The sequence below is a fragment of the Carassius auratus genome, chromosome 44 (assembly GCF_003368295.1).
Source record: "Carassius auratus strain Wakin chromosome 44, ASM336829v1, whole genome shotgun sequence".
Lineage (NCBI taxonomy): Eukaryota > Metazoa > Chordata > Actinopteri > Cypriniformes > Cyprinidae > Carassius > Carassius auratus.
The window spans coordinates 7,402,685-7,419,561 of record NC_039286.1 but is presented as its reverse complement, the minus strand read 5'-3'; the positions used below and the strand labels follow the sequence as shown (position 1 = coordinate 7,419,561).

Below are 16,877 nucleotides of genomic sequence, written 5' to 3'. Positions count from 1 at the left end.
GAGCTGAAGGCTTGCTCTTCACCACACACACACACACACACACACGTTTGTTTTTGTGAAAAGTGGGGACGTCCCATAGGCGTAATGGTTTTTATACTGTAGAAACTGTAGCTTACCCTCAACCTAAACCTAACCCTCACAGGAAACTTTGTGCATTTTTACTTTCTCAAAAAAACTCATTCTGTGTGATTTATAAGTGTTTTGAAAAATGGGGACATTGTTTATGTCCTCATAAGTCACCCTCTCCTTGTAATACCTGTGTCATTCCCATGTCATTATACAGAGTTGTGTCCTGATATGTCACAAAAACAAGAGCACACACACACACCACACCACAGTATGCGAGCAGTGTGAACTGCAGGTATCAGAGCAAAGCCTCTGGTGAGAAACATGTAGGCTACTCCTAAAAATAGCTGAGTGATAATAACTGAGTGATCTGCTGTGGTAAAGATGCTTGATCCAAGCTGCCTGAACATGAGAATATTTTATTCTAATATCTGTTATTGGACGTTAAATTTAGACGTTAAACATGTACAATTCAAGGCTATTTTATGAAAGTAACTCTGTTAACTCTTAGTTTGTGTTTTTCTTTACTATCTTCATCATTATTATTCCATTTTATGGGGAATTAAACAGTCCTTTGTCGATTTGTCTGTTAAAACTGTGTATGGCAGAGTGGGTAAGTCCCCTCTCCTGTATTTAGAATGACAGCCTATCAGAGCATGGTACTTTCTGTCATTATTCCTGGGTAGGTTTAGTTTGATTTAATTGTTTGGTTGGAGTAACTTGCATGCTCTCATTCCAGCTGGGTTTGAGTCCATTCATCTTCATCTTTGGTTTTCTGTTCCCTTTTATACTTTATGTATTGTGTGGAGATTTTTTTTTGTGCCATTCGTTTATTTTGTCTTGTTTTATTGTATGGATTCTTTATTGATTTTGTTTCTTGCTTTTTATAGTGTTTTACCATTAACAAATGTGTGTCAGTGTTTAGTTCCCCTCACTTCAAAGGGGTGGCGTAGTCAGCATTAATAAATTATTTTTTATTAATTATCGCTACAAGTGCTTTGTTACTCTTTTACACATAGTAGATCATAGAGCTATGTATGTTTTCATAGCATTCAGTTGGCACGTTTGTTTGAGGGGCAGCATTGGGCAGTGTGTGAAAAAGTGTTTTGCCAATTATAAAAAGAGGCTTTTTATCAGATTCTTCGATAATAGATTATCGTTAGTTGCAGCTCTACTCCCAATCTCAAAATCGGCTACATGAGTACATTTCCTACAAATACATCATCTTCATTGTAAATTTCCAAACGGGCCGTTTTGACTCATGAAAACAACATTTCATGCTTTAGCCATTCTTTATTCATGTAGAAAGCAAAGATGGAAGAGCTGTGTTTAGTATATTACTCTGCAACAAGTAGCCCAACAAAAGTGTAATGGATAACAATTCAAAATCACCAGTTCTGGATAACCATTGGTCAGTTGCATAAACGGCCATTAGGACTGTGTCTTAAGAACTAGTTTGACCAACTAGCATTTAGCAAATTAGATGACAAAATTAAGGCTAGTCTAGGCAGTTAATTCAACCGGCCCCATGTAAAAACATGTTTAGTTACTCAGCATAATGTAACAATTTTCACTTACAGCACATTTTGTCAAGGCATTAAAAAAAACTTTTACTTTAAGTTGCATTGAATCAGCTCTTAAGGATAATATATGCATTTAAAAAGTAGAAGAATGAAATAAGTGCAATATAAGTATAGAAATTATTGTCCCTTTTTTCCTCAAGGAATGAGTGGACTGGAGTGTAACTTCATCTTGCTGCACTTAATCTGCCAATGAAATGAAAACATCATTAAGGCACATTAATATTGACACATACAGTACACATGCAGAAACAAACCACTTTCTCTCTCTCTCTCTCTCTCTCTCTCTCTCTCTCTCTCTCTCTCTCTCTTTCTCACCTGCAAACACCTCTACCTTACTCAGAGTGAGGTATTTATTGCAGGAAGAAAAATCTCCCCTTAACAGTCTTAAAATGTTTCAATTCTATCCTAACTGACAGGAAATTTCAAGCAATAAAGAACACTCACTTGAAAGACAAGAGCACTCTGGCATCTCCTTTGCTGTTTAAAAAAAAATAGTTATGCATAAATGAATAAACGTCAACTATTTTTTTGTAAATAAATAAAAACAAAGTACATGAACAAATTTTTATCTCAGAGTCGTTCCCTTACCTGCAAATACGTTAACTTCACATAAAGTGAGGTATTTTCCTTCCCCAGGCAGAAAAATGTTGACAAATCTCCCCTTAACAGGCTTAAAATCAAAGGTTTTTGTTTTTCCAGACTGGATGAAATCAACAATTGCAGCCCTGTTAATAAACACAGAGAAAGAGAAATTCAGAGCAACATAGCAATCAAAAAGGCATGTAGCAAATTAAATATTTGTGCAAGAGAGTGAGAGTGCAAGACAACACTTACAGCTGATTGTTGTTGCCATTATTTTCCAGGCTGTTGCCGATACGGATCTGAGCACCATTTATCCTCTCTGCACAACAGTCCCCTCGATTAGTGATACTAACCCTGTTTATCATGTGCACTTCCTTCAAGTCAACTCTCCACCAGGGATTGTTTCCTGCAGTGTGCGTGCAGGACCCGAGCATGTAATTTGACTCACTATTCCCGTCGACAGCATTTTGAGCAGCTCCTAAATAATTGTATGTGGAAGACTGGACAGCTGCAGCTCCTGCAGCGAGATTCTCTGTAAAATGTAAAATAAAGAACATCTTGTGATAAGATATATTCCCATAATGGAACATTATAAGTCATGTGATGTAAATAATGGATTATAGGTTTTCAAATGTTTCAAACAGCATCAAACACTATTTAAGTGCAATGAAGAACACTCACTTGAAACACAAGAGCAATCTGATGTCTCCTTTACTGTTTAAAAAAAATAGTTATGCACAGATTAATACTAACATATACAATTTTGTACACAAAAGTACATGAACAGATTTTATCTCAGAGTCGTTCCCTTACCTGCAAATACATGAACTTCACACAAAGTGAGGTATTTTCCCTCCCCAGGCAGAAAAATGTTGACAAATCTCCCCTTAACAGGCTTAAAATCAAAGATTTTTGTTTTTCCAGACTGGATGAAATCAACAATTGCAGCCCTGTTAATACACACAGAGAAAGAGAAATGCATAGCAACATAGCAATCAAAAAGGCATGTAGCAAATTAAATATTTGTGCAAGAGAGTGAGATTGCAAGACAACACTTACAGCTGATTGTTGTTGCCATTATTTTCCAGGCTGTTGCCGATACGGATCTGAGCACCAGTTATCCTCTCTGCACAACAGTCCCCTCGATTAGTGATACTAACCCTGGTTATCTTGTACTCTTTCTTCAAGTCAACTCTCCACCAGGGATTGTCCCCTGCAGTGTGCGTGCAGGACCCGAGCATGTAATTTGACTCACTATTCCCGTCGACAGCATTTTGAGCAGCTCCTAAATAATTGTATGTGGAAGACTGGACCGCTGCAGCTCCAACAGCGAGATTCTCTGTTCAACATAAAGTACATCTTGTGCTTCAACATAATCATTATAAATCGTGTAATCGGAATAATGGTTTATAGGTTTTCAAATGTTTTAATTCTGTCAAAAGCATCAAACAATATTTCTGTGCTACTGACAGCAAATTTCAAGCAATGAAGAACACTCACTCGAAAGACAAAAGCACTCGGATGACACCTTCACTGTTTTAAAAAAATAGTTATGCACAAATTAATAAGCACATAAACTTTTTTTTTGTACAGAAACATACTAATTTACACTAACTAATTTTATTTCACATTTCTATTAGTCTTAACTTACCTGTCCCAGAAAAAAGTGTGAGCAACAAAATCACCCATTTTTGGTCACCCATCCTCAACTATGATATAATAGAACACATTGATTGTTTACGCCTACAGTTTTTTATCTTATCAAATTTTTGCTTTGACACTAAACAGCTTAACATGCAAGTGATACATTTTTTGTGTGTTCCGCTGATGGTGAGAAAAGAGTTACATCATGATCCTTACCTGTCTGCCCTCAGATGTGTGAACCAGATCAACAAGGATAAGTGCATTGGTATTTATGTGGGCTGATGTTGTGTTGCGAAATCAGATAAACTATTTCAAAAGACTCACGTCTGTTCTAAATAAGTAAATTACACCCACTTCTGTTTCAAAAAAATGAATGTCACCTATGTTTGTAGTCTGTTTTATGAATATAGCTGCAAGATTTAAGGAAAACCATAAATTAAACAAACATTACAATTCAATTTAAAAAGATAGGTAATCTGGTTGCAAGTAACAAGGTACAGAGGTTAGGGACTAAATGCTGGTTTGTAGTTATTAAACTTGTATTTCCCATGCATTAAAGAAAATATTTGTTGGAACATTATTTTGTACAATAATGGATACAGGCAATCTATTTTTCCACTAAGTGCACTCTAAATTTACACTATATAAAGCATAACTAAATTGGATAGCAAATGCAGTAACAGTAAAACAGTAATTTTCTTTATCTATCTGAGCTACAGCACATAATGATGAAGCTCTACCCTGGAGCTGCAGGAAGATATTGAATTTAGTTCACCATAAAATTGTCAAGTAACCAATATATATTTATATATACAATACACAGCAACATCCTCAAATCCAACCAGTTTGCATTTACACAAAGATCCTTCCGAGCTGGGTGCTTCAGTTTTTGTGTCATAAAGGGTTTGCGTGTAAATTTGAATGTTGTGATTTCTTTGGCAGAAGAGTCAACTTCAACACTGACAAGTTTAGGCAAGCATGACCTTACATGTGCACTGGGTAAAAACATCAAGATTAAGGGTGTTAAAGGATGTTAAAGATTTAAACATAACTAGGATTCCTCTCTCCACCATGCAATTTTTTGTACATTTCTCTATTAAATAAAGTATTATGTTTATTTAATGTTTTCATTTAATTTTAGTTGTAAAACAATTCATAATCTTGTTATGTGCTTTTTCATTTGTACTAGTTCTAATTTTTAATGATTCTAATTAGCTTTTTTAAATATCAGTTTTAGTAGTTACTTTTACTTACTTTTTTCAGTTAGTTGACACAGCAAAGTTTTAGTTTTTCATTTAATATTTATGTTTTACTTTATTTAAGCTTTATTTTATTTCCCCGAAATGATCTGTAATAGTTTCAGTTAATGATAATAACACTGCACATCCAGCGGGACTGCCAGCCTAAGCAGACCAAGAGGGTTAAATGGATTCATTCCTGCCCCAAATACTTTAATCCAGATGGGAACTCAATGCTCCTTGACATTTGGTCTTGCTGCAAAAACCCATGGCTCCAACACCAAGTGCTTCAATCTGTTATTACAAAATTATTTACAAAAAAAAAATCATTAGCAGACATTAAAAACATCCTTGAATGATTCAGTATTGTTAAAATGTTATTATAATTCCAAACACACACACGTACACCCACAGACCTGTGAAGATATTTCAGGGCATAGGCGGTAGATACATATGCTCCAATATCATGGCCCAGAAGAATTATATGTTCCAACCTTTCTGCTTTTCTCCCGTCCTCCAGGGCTTGTACAAACTGCTCCTCTGCATCCTTTGCATCCCTGCCGAAGGTTGGTCGACTGCTGCATCCAAAACCCAGCATGTCCAGTGCGAAGACGGAAATCAGGGGTGAAAAATACTTGAGTAATTTTACTTGATTACTGTACCTAAGTATTATTTTGGGGGATTTGTACTTTACTCAACTACAATTTAAACTGACTACTTGTACTTTTACTTGATTGCATTTCTGAAGAAAAAGCAGTACTCTTTACTCCTTACAATTTTATTTCATCCTGAAGTGTACTTTATATTTTTATTTTATCTTATGCACATTAAATATGGTAAACTGAAGCTCAAACGTGCACCTGACGTGAGAACTAATGATCAATGTTTTCATGCATCAAACACGCACATTTCTACTTCAGTTATGGCTTTCATCAGGTAAATGTCTGGCTTCCAAACTTCACCATCAAATCTAAGGAAGCATATTGAGGTAGCAAAGTTACGTTTTCCTGCCCCAAAAAAATAGATAGAGCCATTAGCTATGTAATATATTAACTGAATGCACAAAATTGAATGCAAATGAAATCAGTGATGATAATTTAAATACAATTAATATTTTTGTGGGACTTTTTATTTTTATTAAATGTTACAAATCTATATAAAATAGTGTTTAAATAAACATTACATGCTAAAAAAAAAAACTCTAAATGCCCCAAATAAACATTTAAAAGATTAATTTTCCTTTTAGACAGTGAAATTGAATAGACAACACAAATAAAGTGGCCTTTAAAAATGTTTGTATTTTTCTTACATATGCCTATCGTTTCACTTAAGAAGACGATGATGTGAATGTGATTCATCAACAGGGGTTGCATGAGTTACTGTCATATTCACTTTGTGTATAGTTTTTGAAGTGTCATTTTTGGATGTCCCATACACTTGCATAAAGATTTTTTTTTCTTTTCTAAAACTCTTAGTTTGTGTTCATCTGATAAATGAGGGTGAAAATGGCGGAGTTTCCTTTTAATCCCTTTCCCTGTATTTATTTTTATTATAATTTTTAATTTTTTTTGGTGTTCATTTCATTTTAATTTAACTAAATATACACGCTTGACCTTGACCTGTGACATTGCATTTTTTTTTATTCTCTCCCTTTAACCATTCTTCTGTATGTCTGTCAGAAAAAAAAGTACTTCTACTTTTTTAATACTTGAGTACAATTTAAAGTTGTACTTTATTTTTACTCAAGTATGATTTTGACCAGATACTTGTTTTAATTGAGTAAAATTTTCATTGAGTACTTGTACTTTCACTTGAGTAAAATGTTTGAGTACTTTTTACACCTCTGCTGAAAATACAATAGAGATGTTGAAGAGTTTGTATGGGGATCTTTCAAGAGTTACCCTTACACGTACACTTAAATTTCGGAATTCTGTCTCCTACTTTTATAAGATGGGAGATTGAGGTGGGACACCAGGATGGCAATCAACTAGAGATCCATCCAGAACTGTGACCCAGAAGTTCATAAAATTTATGAATAAACTTACAGTATAAAACTACTAAACTAGTACTTTACTGAGACAATACTTCAAAGAATACAAAGTCTTTAATTAGTAAACTTTAATTAAAAAATCAGTGTACCTATAAGCTCACTTTTAGAATAATTACAGTACAAACTACAAACATAGAGGTAAACTAGTTAGCCTATGTACTCAAAGTTTGCTACTGTTACTTGAAATAAACTTAAAAGTATTTAATTTATTAGTAAAATTTATTTTTATACTTAAAAATATACTTGAAATATACTTAAGTATACTTAGTTAAATAAACTTGAAGTATACTACTTTTTGGTAAGGGTGGTCAGATAATTAACATGTTTTATTGTTTTGTTTTTCTGAATTTAGCAGTAAGAAATAGCTAGACTCTTGAGGGGGGGCCAAGATGGCGGCGTTGTAGGTGGTTGTGTGTTTGTTCTACAGGGAAATAGAGGTGAAGTGGTGATATAACCAACTGTTTAGACTGTTGATAACGTGGTCATAAGAGGGAAAAGTCATATAATTCCATTTTGACATATTTCTGTATGGGAAAAAAAGGAAAGAAGAAAGTTAAACAAGCGTGTCTTGACAATATGGCTTCCATGGTTGATCAGTTTGAGGATTCAGCATCGGTCTGTAGTAGCACAGGACTGAAGTCACAGCGAGACACGGAGTTACAGTGGTTTGATTCGTGTCCAAACTTTGATAATGAAGTTATTGTCGCTGCTCTTTCGAATACTCCTCAGAAGCCAGCTGCCAAAAAATCGAAACGCGCGGAATCTAACGTTAGTGGAATCAGTAATGAGGATGTCTTGGCCGCAATACGCGAGCTGGCTTTAAAGCACGACAAGACTTTTCAAAAGATTTCAGCGATCGAAACTACCACCGAAACAACCTCGAAACAAATCCAAAGTCTGACAGCGACGGTGCAACAGCTTGTTGTTGATGTCGGCATTCACAAAGAGGCGCTTAATCATCTGGAATCGGAGATCCACTCTATAAGAAAGGAAAACAAATCCGTGAAAGCAAGTCTACAGGATTGCAGCCGTTACAGTTGGAAATGGTGTCTGAAGTTGCACGGTGTTGCGGATAAAGATGGCGAGGATGTCCGAAGCGTGGTTCTTAATATACTAAAGAAGATCGCTCCTGGAATCGGAGACGAGCTAAATGACAGTGTCGATGTTGCTCATCGTCTGGGACCGAAACGAGCGGATGGTAAGGCCAGATCGATCATAATCCTCTTCGCACTGCGTCGCATCCGTGACTTGATTTGGGGTGCTGCCAGAGGCTGCAAATTTCTATCTGACAACAAACTGCGTCTTTCGGAGCCTCTGTCTCCCGACGATAGAGCAGCGCGGGACAAGTTGTGGCCTCTCGTGAAGAAGGCACGGGAGGAAGGCAAGAGAGCAAGCTTCCGCAGCTCTTTTGCTTTGATTGACGGGAAGCAAGTCTTCTATTCTGATGTTACCTAAGCTGACTGCACTGGCTTCTTTTCTCATGCAGCACTTTAAAACGCACAACACGATTAACAACAGTATCTGCATAAAATCATACATAAAGTTGTGTGTAACATGGAAGTTACTATTTTTGATCCCCCTTAATTGTTATCCTTAATATTAGTCTTGAATTTTTTTTTTTTAAATTCTTTAATTGTTTTTCACCCTAAGTCAATATATTTCATAGGTTATTAACCACCTCTCCCTTTACATTTAGGGTTAAGCTAAAGAAAGTTACTTTTTGTGGTTTTGTTTAAATTGTTTGGTAGTTCTTATGGAGTACAAGTTCAAATCGTTGTCTGTTGCAACGTTGAATGTTCGAGGTTTGCGGGATGGTTTAAAAAGAAAAGCCATTTTTTTATTTTGTAAAAGAAGTGCAGCTGATCTTATATTTCTTCAAGAAATTCACTCAGGGGAAACAGATGTTAGATTTTGGAGGAATCAATGGGGAAACTCAATTTTCTTTAGTCATGGCAGCAATCACTCGGCAGGAACTGCTATTATGTTACACCGTTTTAGAGGGACCGTTTTAGAAACTTTGTGTTCTGAAGAAGGCAGATGGGTTATTGCCGTAATCAAACAAGATAATGCTACCTTCATAGCTTGCTGTGTATATGGTCACAATTCTTCTGCATCCAACAGAGTAATGTTCTGTCATTTAGTGGATAAACTTAGGCAAGTAAATAGGAAGTATATTGATGCTTATTTCATTTTGGGAGGAGATTTCAACGAATGCATAGATGATTGTCTGGACAGATACCCCCCTAGACTTGATGGTGGAAAAAATAATGACTTAATTTTTTCTCTTTGCACAGATCTCTCCCTGACTGATGCATGGCGGTTCTTTAACCCTTATACAAAAGATTTTACCTGGTCAAATAAAACTTTATCTCTTAGATCCAGGATTGACTTTTTTTTAATTTCTTCTTCTATTCTTAGCTATTTAAAAGATATTTCTCACACCATTGCCCCCTTATCTGATCATAAGTTCGTTTTTTTAAAGATAAGTGACGTCCAGGATAATCCGAGACTCAGGGGTTACTGGAAACTTAATAATACCTTGCTAAAAGATCAACAGTTTAATCATAGTATCATCAAGCTTATCAAAGAATTATTTACTGATTTAAATGGGGATTATAAAAAAACATGGGAGTTCTTTAAATATAAAGCCAGACATACAGCAGTTAAAAGAAGTAAAGAAATTAAAAAGAGTAAACGTCAAACTGATTCAGAGTTGGTTAATAAACTTAATGAGTTATTGACTAAAAGTAAAATTACAGAAGAAGAACATTTAGAAATAAAAAAGTTAAATTTGGAGCTTGATAAAGCCTACTTAGATTTGGCTAAAGGGGCATATACAAGGTCTCGTGCTAAATGGTTGGAGGAGGGGGAAAGCAATTCTAGTTATTTTTTTGCCCTGGAAAAAAGGAACGGTCAGAGGAAAGCTCTCTCTGCACTAAACATTGATGGAGTCATTTCTAAAGATCAAAAAGTAATATCTGATTTTGTTGCAAACTTTTATAGCACTCTTTATACCTCTAATTTCAACAATAATATTTCTGAGAAATTTATTGATTTAATTAAACACCATATTAAAGTTATTGATCGAGAGTATAGTCAAATTTGTGATTCTCCTTTATCAATTGATGAAATCAAGCAAGCTCTACATAAAATGAAAAAAGGTAGATCCCCTGGGATTGATGGGCTCTCGGTAGAATTTTATCTTCATTTTTGGGAGTTTATTAAATTACCATTATTTCATATGTATAATGAATGCATCAGTCAGGGAGATATGACGGCTACTATGAAACAGGGAGTCATCTCTCTTATACCAAGCAAGACAAGGATCCTTTAATAATCGACAATTGGCGACCTATTACTCTGTTAACATTAGACTATAAAATATTAGCCTCTGTCTATGCTAAAAGATTAAGTTATGGTTTAGACAATATAATTTCAGAATCTCAATCTGGTTTCATGAAAGGCCGTCACATTTCTAACAACATAAGATTAGTACTGGACTTGCTGGATTATTCCGATTTAATACATTCTAATGGTCTCATACTTTTTCTCGACTTTCATAAAGCCTTTGACTCCATAGAACACAAATTTATTTTTCGTACTCTAGAATTATTTGGATTTGGCAAAGCATTTATGGAGACTGTATCCATGTTTTATAGAGGCATTAACAGCTCAGTAATTGTGAACTTTGACACTTCTAAGAGGTTTAATATATATCGTGGAGTCAGACAGGGCTGTCCAATCTCCCCATTTTTATTTCTTTTAGCCACAGAGTTACTCTGTCTAAGAATTAAACAAGATGAAAGTTTGAAAGGAATCTCAATTTTTGACAGAGAGTTCAAAATATCACAGCTAGCAGATGACACTACGCTGTTTTTGCAGGACAAATGTCAGTTACCAAAAGCTCTGGATTTGGTTGAACAATTCTCATGTGCTTCAGGTCTAAAACTTAATACTTCGAAATGTGAAATTATGACAATTCATGATATGGATGATATAGTCTTAGGAGGCATCCTAGTTAAAAAAAAGTGTAAAATATTTAGGAATTCATATCAGTAGAAATGTAATCAGTAGACATCATTTAAATTTTTCTGATAAAATTATAAAAACGAAACAGATCTTTAATATCTGGCTTCAGAGAGATCTTACATTATATGGTAGAGTTCTTTTATCTAAAGTTGAAGGGCTCTCTCACTTTGTATATTCTGCTCTTTCTTTGTTTGTCAACGATAAAACTATAAAGGAAATTAATAAAATATTTTTGGATTTTATCTGGAAAAATAGACCGTACAAGTTAAAAAGAGATGTCCTTACTAACTCCAGAAGCGAAGGTGGCCTTGATTTTTTGGACTTTGCAGACACTGTAAACACCTTTAAAGTAAACTGGCTGAAAAGATGCCTTGCAAATCCAATGTCAATGTGGTTTTTTATCCCAAATAAGATATTTGACCAACTTGGTGGCCTATCTTTCTTACTGAAATGTAATTTTCTGCCTGGTAAGTTACCTATTTCCTTATCTAACTTCCACCATCAATGTCTTCTTTCCTGGAAATTGTGTTTTGTCCATGGATTCTCCCCCCATAAAGTTCTCCTTTGGAATAATGCTGATATAACGGTTAGAAATAAATCACTTTTTTTCCCTAGATGGTTTAATAATAACTTGAACTCTATTCTATCTGTGTTTGACAAGTCTGGTAATATTTTAACTTACAAACAATTTATGAATCTTCATAATTTTCCAGTCCCACCAAAGGAATATAATAATTTGATGAGAGCCATCCCAGTAGGTTTAACTCAGTTAATTTCAAGTCACCTTAAATTCAGTAAAGGCAACAGTGTTTATCCGGCTTTAAGTTTGGGGGGTATTGGTATATTAGATCGGAAATGCAATAACAGACATATCCGCAATATTTTTCAGACAAAAAGAAAGATTGTTCCAAGAGGGAAATTCTATTGGGGTTCCTTTTTAACAAATATAAATTGGAGAAAGGCCTGGCTCCTACCAAGTAAATTTTGCATTTCTAATAAGGTAAAGGAGATCCATTATAAAATCCTTCATAAAATTTACCCCGTTAATCTGTCAATCTCAAAATATTCTAATGTCGATGAATCATGCTCGTTTTGTGGTTTTGTGGAGGAAACAGCTGCCCATTTGTTTTTTGATTGCGGTGTTACAAACAAATTATGGGGTGACATAAGCACCTACATTTCTAACCTTACAAATGTGTCCCACACTTTTATCCTCAAAGATGTTATCTTTTATTATGAAAATCCAAAGCTATTATCTGTTGAATATGTTGTTAATTTTCTTATATTGAATGCAAAATTTTTCATTCATAAACAGAAATGGCTTAAGTCTCCTTTGTCTTTCCCCCTTTTTCTTATGGAATTGGACTCTCTTGTTTCATCTCTTAGACTTACAGAGAACAAAAAGAGTAGCAAGTTTTTGATGTATTTTGACAACTTTTCCAAAAGAATGTAAGTTTATTTTTGCACTTTTATGTATCAATAATACTATAATTTTACATGCAAATCCAGAATGTCTATTTTATTTTATGTTTGCTTCTAATTGGAGTGTATTTATATCTCGCTTCCCTGTGTTTTTGTATATTTGTACAACTTTTTTTCTTGCAATAAAAAAATAAAAAAATAAAAAAAATAAATAAAAAAAAAGTAAGAAATAGCTACTCATTCAGGGTTTATCTATTTTATTGAGAACATAATTTTTTTTATCATTCAATAAATTAACAACGTAATGTTAATAAATTATTATTTAATATTGCCATTGTTGTGACACCCATAAACATTTGAAGCATCTGAAAAATGAAGGGCTCGTCCGGGATTTGAACCCGGGACCTCTCGCACCCTAAGCGAGAATCATACCCCTAGACCAACGAGCCTCATATCTAAATTTCTGGAACAGTTTTTTTTTTTCAGTACAAACCTGCCACGTTTAAAGTAGAATCTATATTTACGTGTATCTGTGAGACTCTGAGTGTGCCTTGTGCTTGTCACTGCCACCCAGCGGTCACACACTAAACTGCGACAATTGGAAGCTTTACTACCACCTCTAGCTATGACCAGTACAAAGCACAAAACAAACTGCGCTGATATAGTGCATTATTAACAAGAACACGATATTTTCCAAAAGAATAAGCCTATATATGTTTACTCGTATGATTTCTTCGTAACCATATTATAAATAATGCAATTCAATTTCGATTTTTTTAACAGTTCGAATAAAACTACTTAAACAATTTGGACCATTTATAGATTACATTCATAATGCACATTCTTAGATAAACTTAAAAAAATAAAAATAAACTACTACCCCCACCCGTTTCTAGACGCCGCGCATGCGCAGTACTCAAACGGGAAGGCTCTTCATTCCAGAGCGGAAGTGCTTTAATTCTTTTCCTACCACGGTCTGCCATCATGGTGAGTGAGCTCACTTGCGCGGAGTGTAAAATCAAGCAAATCTGCTGTTTTTTTTTATACATCACAGACCAAGGGAACATCGGAAACGTATTTTAATAACACAATGAGCCCACACATTATATGACCGTTGTATAAGTGAACCTTTTAGCGCTATCGGTGAGAAAATGAGCTTCAGACATGTCTCGAAACAACGTGGTGGAGAGGTTTAGGCCGGAGTTACCTCAGAATTAGACATATCAGATTGTTAAAGTGTGTTTCATATGTAATTACCACTAAATTATGTTAAAGTTACGAAAACCCGAATATGAATGAGTTTTAAAACTGGAATGCCGTGCAGCGTTCGGTCTCATTCTTCTGAAGGCATGTGTGATCATTTAGCAGGACAGATGTAACTGGATATAAAGTTAGAGACTTCTGGAAAGGGAGAAACTGGCTAAAATATACTTAAAGTCAGATATGTGCTTGGGAAACATATAATTCGATTTGCCCAAAGGAATGCCAGTCGTTACCTCTGCTGAACTGAAATGAAAATGCATCAGTGTTGTTTTAATGATGCAGAGAAGCTTATTCGAGCTTTTATTTCTTGCCGTCTTGACTATTGTAATGACTTTTCTTCTTCTTTCACTCATCGTAATATATCGCGCTTACAATTAGTGCAGAATGATGTACTTAGATTATTGACACAAAGTTTGTCATGATATTGTTTTGGGTTCTTTGCGTTGTCTACCCGTTTATTTTATTGACATATAAAGCTTTAAACGGCCTGGCACCTTTGTATTTAGCTGAGCTTCTGAGACCGTATGGAACTGGGAGATAATGAATTGCTGGCAGTTCCAAGAACTATTAAGTATAAAATAAAAAGGCGATGTGACATTTGAAGTGAGGGCTCCAAAACTATAAAAAGTAAATGAATATTAGATCATCTGAATGTGTGTCTGTTTTTAAATGTTACTTGAAAACATACCTGTATAGATGTGCTTTTAATATTTCATGATGTTTTCGTGCATTTTTTGGGTTTGATCTTTTTTTGCTTTATCATATATTATGTATAGCTCTTTATAAATGTTTCTTTTATGATTGTGTTTTTATATTTATATGTTTTTAAAAGTGCTGTATAAATAAGATGTTGCTTGCTTACTCTTTTTGTATTTTGATTTTCAGGTGTTTAAGCGCTTTGTTGAGATCGGCCGCGTTGCCTTCATTGCTTTCGGTCCTCACGAGGGCAAACTGGTGGCAATTGTAGATGTCATTGACCAAAACAGGGTGAGTTTTGAATACTGCTATACTTCATAATGTGAAGCATACAACCTTCAGTTCACATTAAAAAGCTTCACGAAACCACGTCATGGTTAAATCACTCATGACAGATTTGTAGAGCCGTAACTTGAGGTTGTTTTCTATTCTCTGTAGGCACTGGTAGATGGCCCATGCACTGGAGTGAAGAGACAGGCGATGCCTTTCAAGTGCTTGCAGCTCACTGACTACGTCATCAAAGTACCTCACAGGTGAGCTGAAGCGTTTATTTCATGTTTTATGAGTACATGTATTCTGCTGGTCTCATTGTAGTAGTATTTGATTATCAGTGGTTCTTGTGTATCGCAAAATGTTGCTCTGCTGTCAAATGCCAACTTGATTTCTTGTTTTCTCTAAACTGTGTGCTAACATTTTACACCAATTCTTTAGTTAAAGTAAATAAAGTATTTTAAATGCACCGTCTTTGGTTTTTGTTACGTTTTCCACTTAGAGGTGCCTTTTGGCATAAAGTCTCTTTAAATATATTTGTGCTTCTATATTTGTTTAAAAAAAAAAAAGATCTGATGCCTTCAGGTCACTTTAATGCCTCTGCATTCAACAATCTGTTAGCTAGATGATTCCACATTTTAATTATTTTTTTTAATGAAACATTTTCTGTCACTTGTGGTGGTATATTTGGCCTGAGCCCTTTGTAATTTGTGCCTATTTCATCCATCACCTCTGTTTTGGTGTGCTTCAGTGCCCGACAGAAGTACGTGAGGCGAGCCTGGGAAAAGGCAGAGGTCAACAAGAAGTGGGAAGAAAGCAGCTGGGCCAAGAAAATTGAGGCCAGAAAGAAGGTATGTTATAGAGCCGGTTGAGATCTCTTCCACTCATGCATAGTTGTTAGTTGGTTAAAGATTGTTTGTGTTGTGAATGTTAATAATTGTAATTTTCTTAATAAAAACATATTTTTCCTCACCATGCTACTTTTCTTTTAACAGAGGGCCTCAATGTCTGACTTTGATCGCTTCAAGGTGATGAAGGCCAAGAAAATGGTATGTTTTGTTGGACTGTAGTGCAAAAATAATTTGTGGTGTGTATGATTCTGCAATGTCAAAAAAATATTACATATCACCTGTTTTTTTCTTTCTCTCTGCAGAGGAACAAGATCATCAAGCATGAGATGAAGAAGCTGCAGAAAGCTGCATCGCAAAAGAAAGCATAAACTATCTTAAATAAATGCGTTTGACTTGTAAACTCGTAAATGTGTGTTGTTTTGTCCATTGACTTATGGATGAATTTGAAGCTGCTTCGGTGCTGGTGGGAAAAAGGGAACATTTGTGTACACACGTTTTAGCTAAGACGTGTTATAGCACTTGTACGTCATTGCTCTTTTGTTGATTTTGATTGCTTTCATTTTCCTCTTTTGTAAGTCGCTTTGGATAAAAGCATCTGCTAAATGTAAATGTTATTGTTGATATCAACTTTTTTTTTACTGTTCCAGTCTAGGTTAAATTAAGTTATTTTCATAATTCATAGATTCAGTACAACTATTAACTGTTAATACATTAAGATTTCTTAATGTTAACCAGTTCTACTTTATTGTAAAGCATTGCTAAAACAATAATGTAGTTCATAAGACCAGCATTTTTATAGTATTCAAGCTAATGTCAGCTATATACTTCCATCGTAAAAGTTTCATTCTTTTTATCCTGACTGTATTAATCAAAATTGTAACTTCAACTTGAGCATCATGTAAAGCATCTGTACACATGAGAAACAGTTTCGGCTGTTTTACTTTGTTGGTGCCATGTATCTTAAACAGACATGACTACAATCAGCTATTTAGTTGCTATATTTTATATATAGTCTGTCACCTTCAAAATGATCATACTTTATTAACTCACAGAATGGCCTTGACACTTTCACACAATTTAATTAAATTAAACTCTTTATTTTCTGAAAAGAAAACTAATCTCTTAAAATGCTTCCAGTTGTAAGTTTAATAAAAATGATTTATTTTTAGTGTGTGTGGTAATG

The 16,877-nt window shown here is 34.8% G+C and overlaps 2 protein-coding genes and 1 non-coding gene across 3 annotated transcripts; 1 reads left to right on the top strand and 2 right to left on the bottom strand.

The window, feature by feature from the left end:
* Positions 1-1,339: 1,339 nt before the first annotated feature.
* LOC113062323 (uncharacterized) lies at positions 1,340-4,143 on the bottom strand. The gene is made up of 10 exons (XM_026232090.1): positions 4,092-4,143; positions 3,883-3,940; positions 3,732-3,764; positions 3,291-3,570; positions 3,045-3,181; positions 2,913-2,945; positions 2,484-2,763; positions 2,238-2,374; positions 2,094-2,126; positions 1,340-1,832 (listed from the first exon to the last, which is right to left on the bottom strand). The coding sequence occupies exons 2-10, from the start codon at positions 3,932-3,934 to the stop codon at positions 1,828-1,830; spliced, it is 990 nt and encodes a 329-aa protein (XP_026087875.1). The 5' UTR covers positions 3,935-3,940; positions 4,092-4,143; the 3' UTR covers positions 1,340-1,827.
* Positions 4,144-12,991: 8,848 nt separating this feature from the next.
* Positions 12,992-13,063, bottom strand: trnap-agg (transfer RNA proline (anticodon AGG)). Its single transcript has one exon. It is a non-coding gene; the product is annotated as a tRNA-Pro (tRNA).
* A 408-nt stretch (positions 13,064-13,471) lies between these two features.
* On the top strand, positions 13,472-16,102 carry LOC113062322 (60S ribosomal protein L14-like). Its single transcript, XM_026232088.1, has 6 exons — positions 13,472-13,601; positions 14,763-14,864; positions 15,012-15,106; positions 15,595-15,694; positions 15,839-15,892; positions 15,997-16,102. The coding sequence occupies exons 1-6, from the start codon at positions 13,599-13,601 to the stop codon at positions 16,060-16,062; spliced, it is 420 nt and encodes a 139-aa protein (XP_026087873.1). The 5' UTR covers positions 13,472-13,598; the 3' UTR covers positions 16,063-16,102.
* Positions 16,103-16,877: the final 775 nt, after the last annotated feature.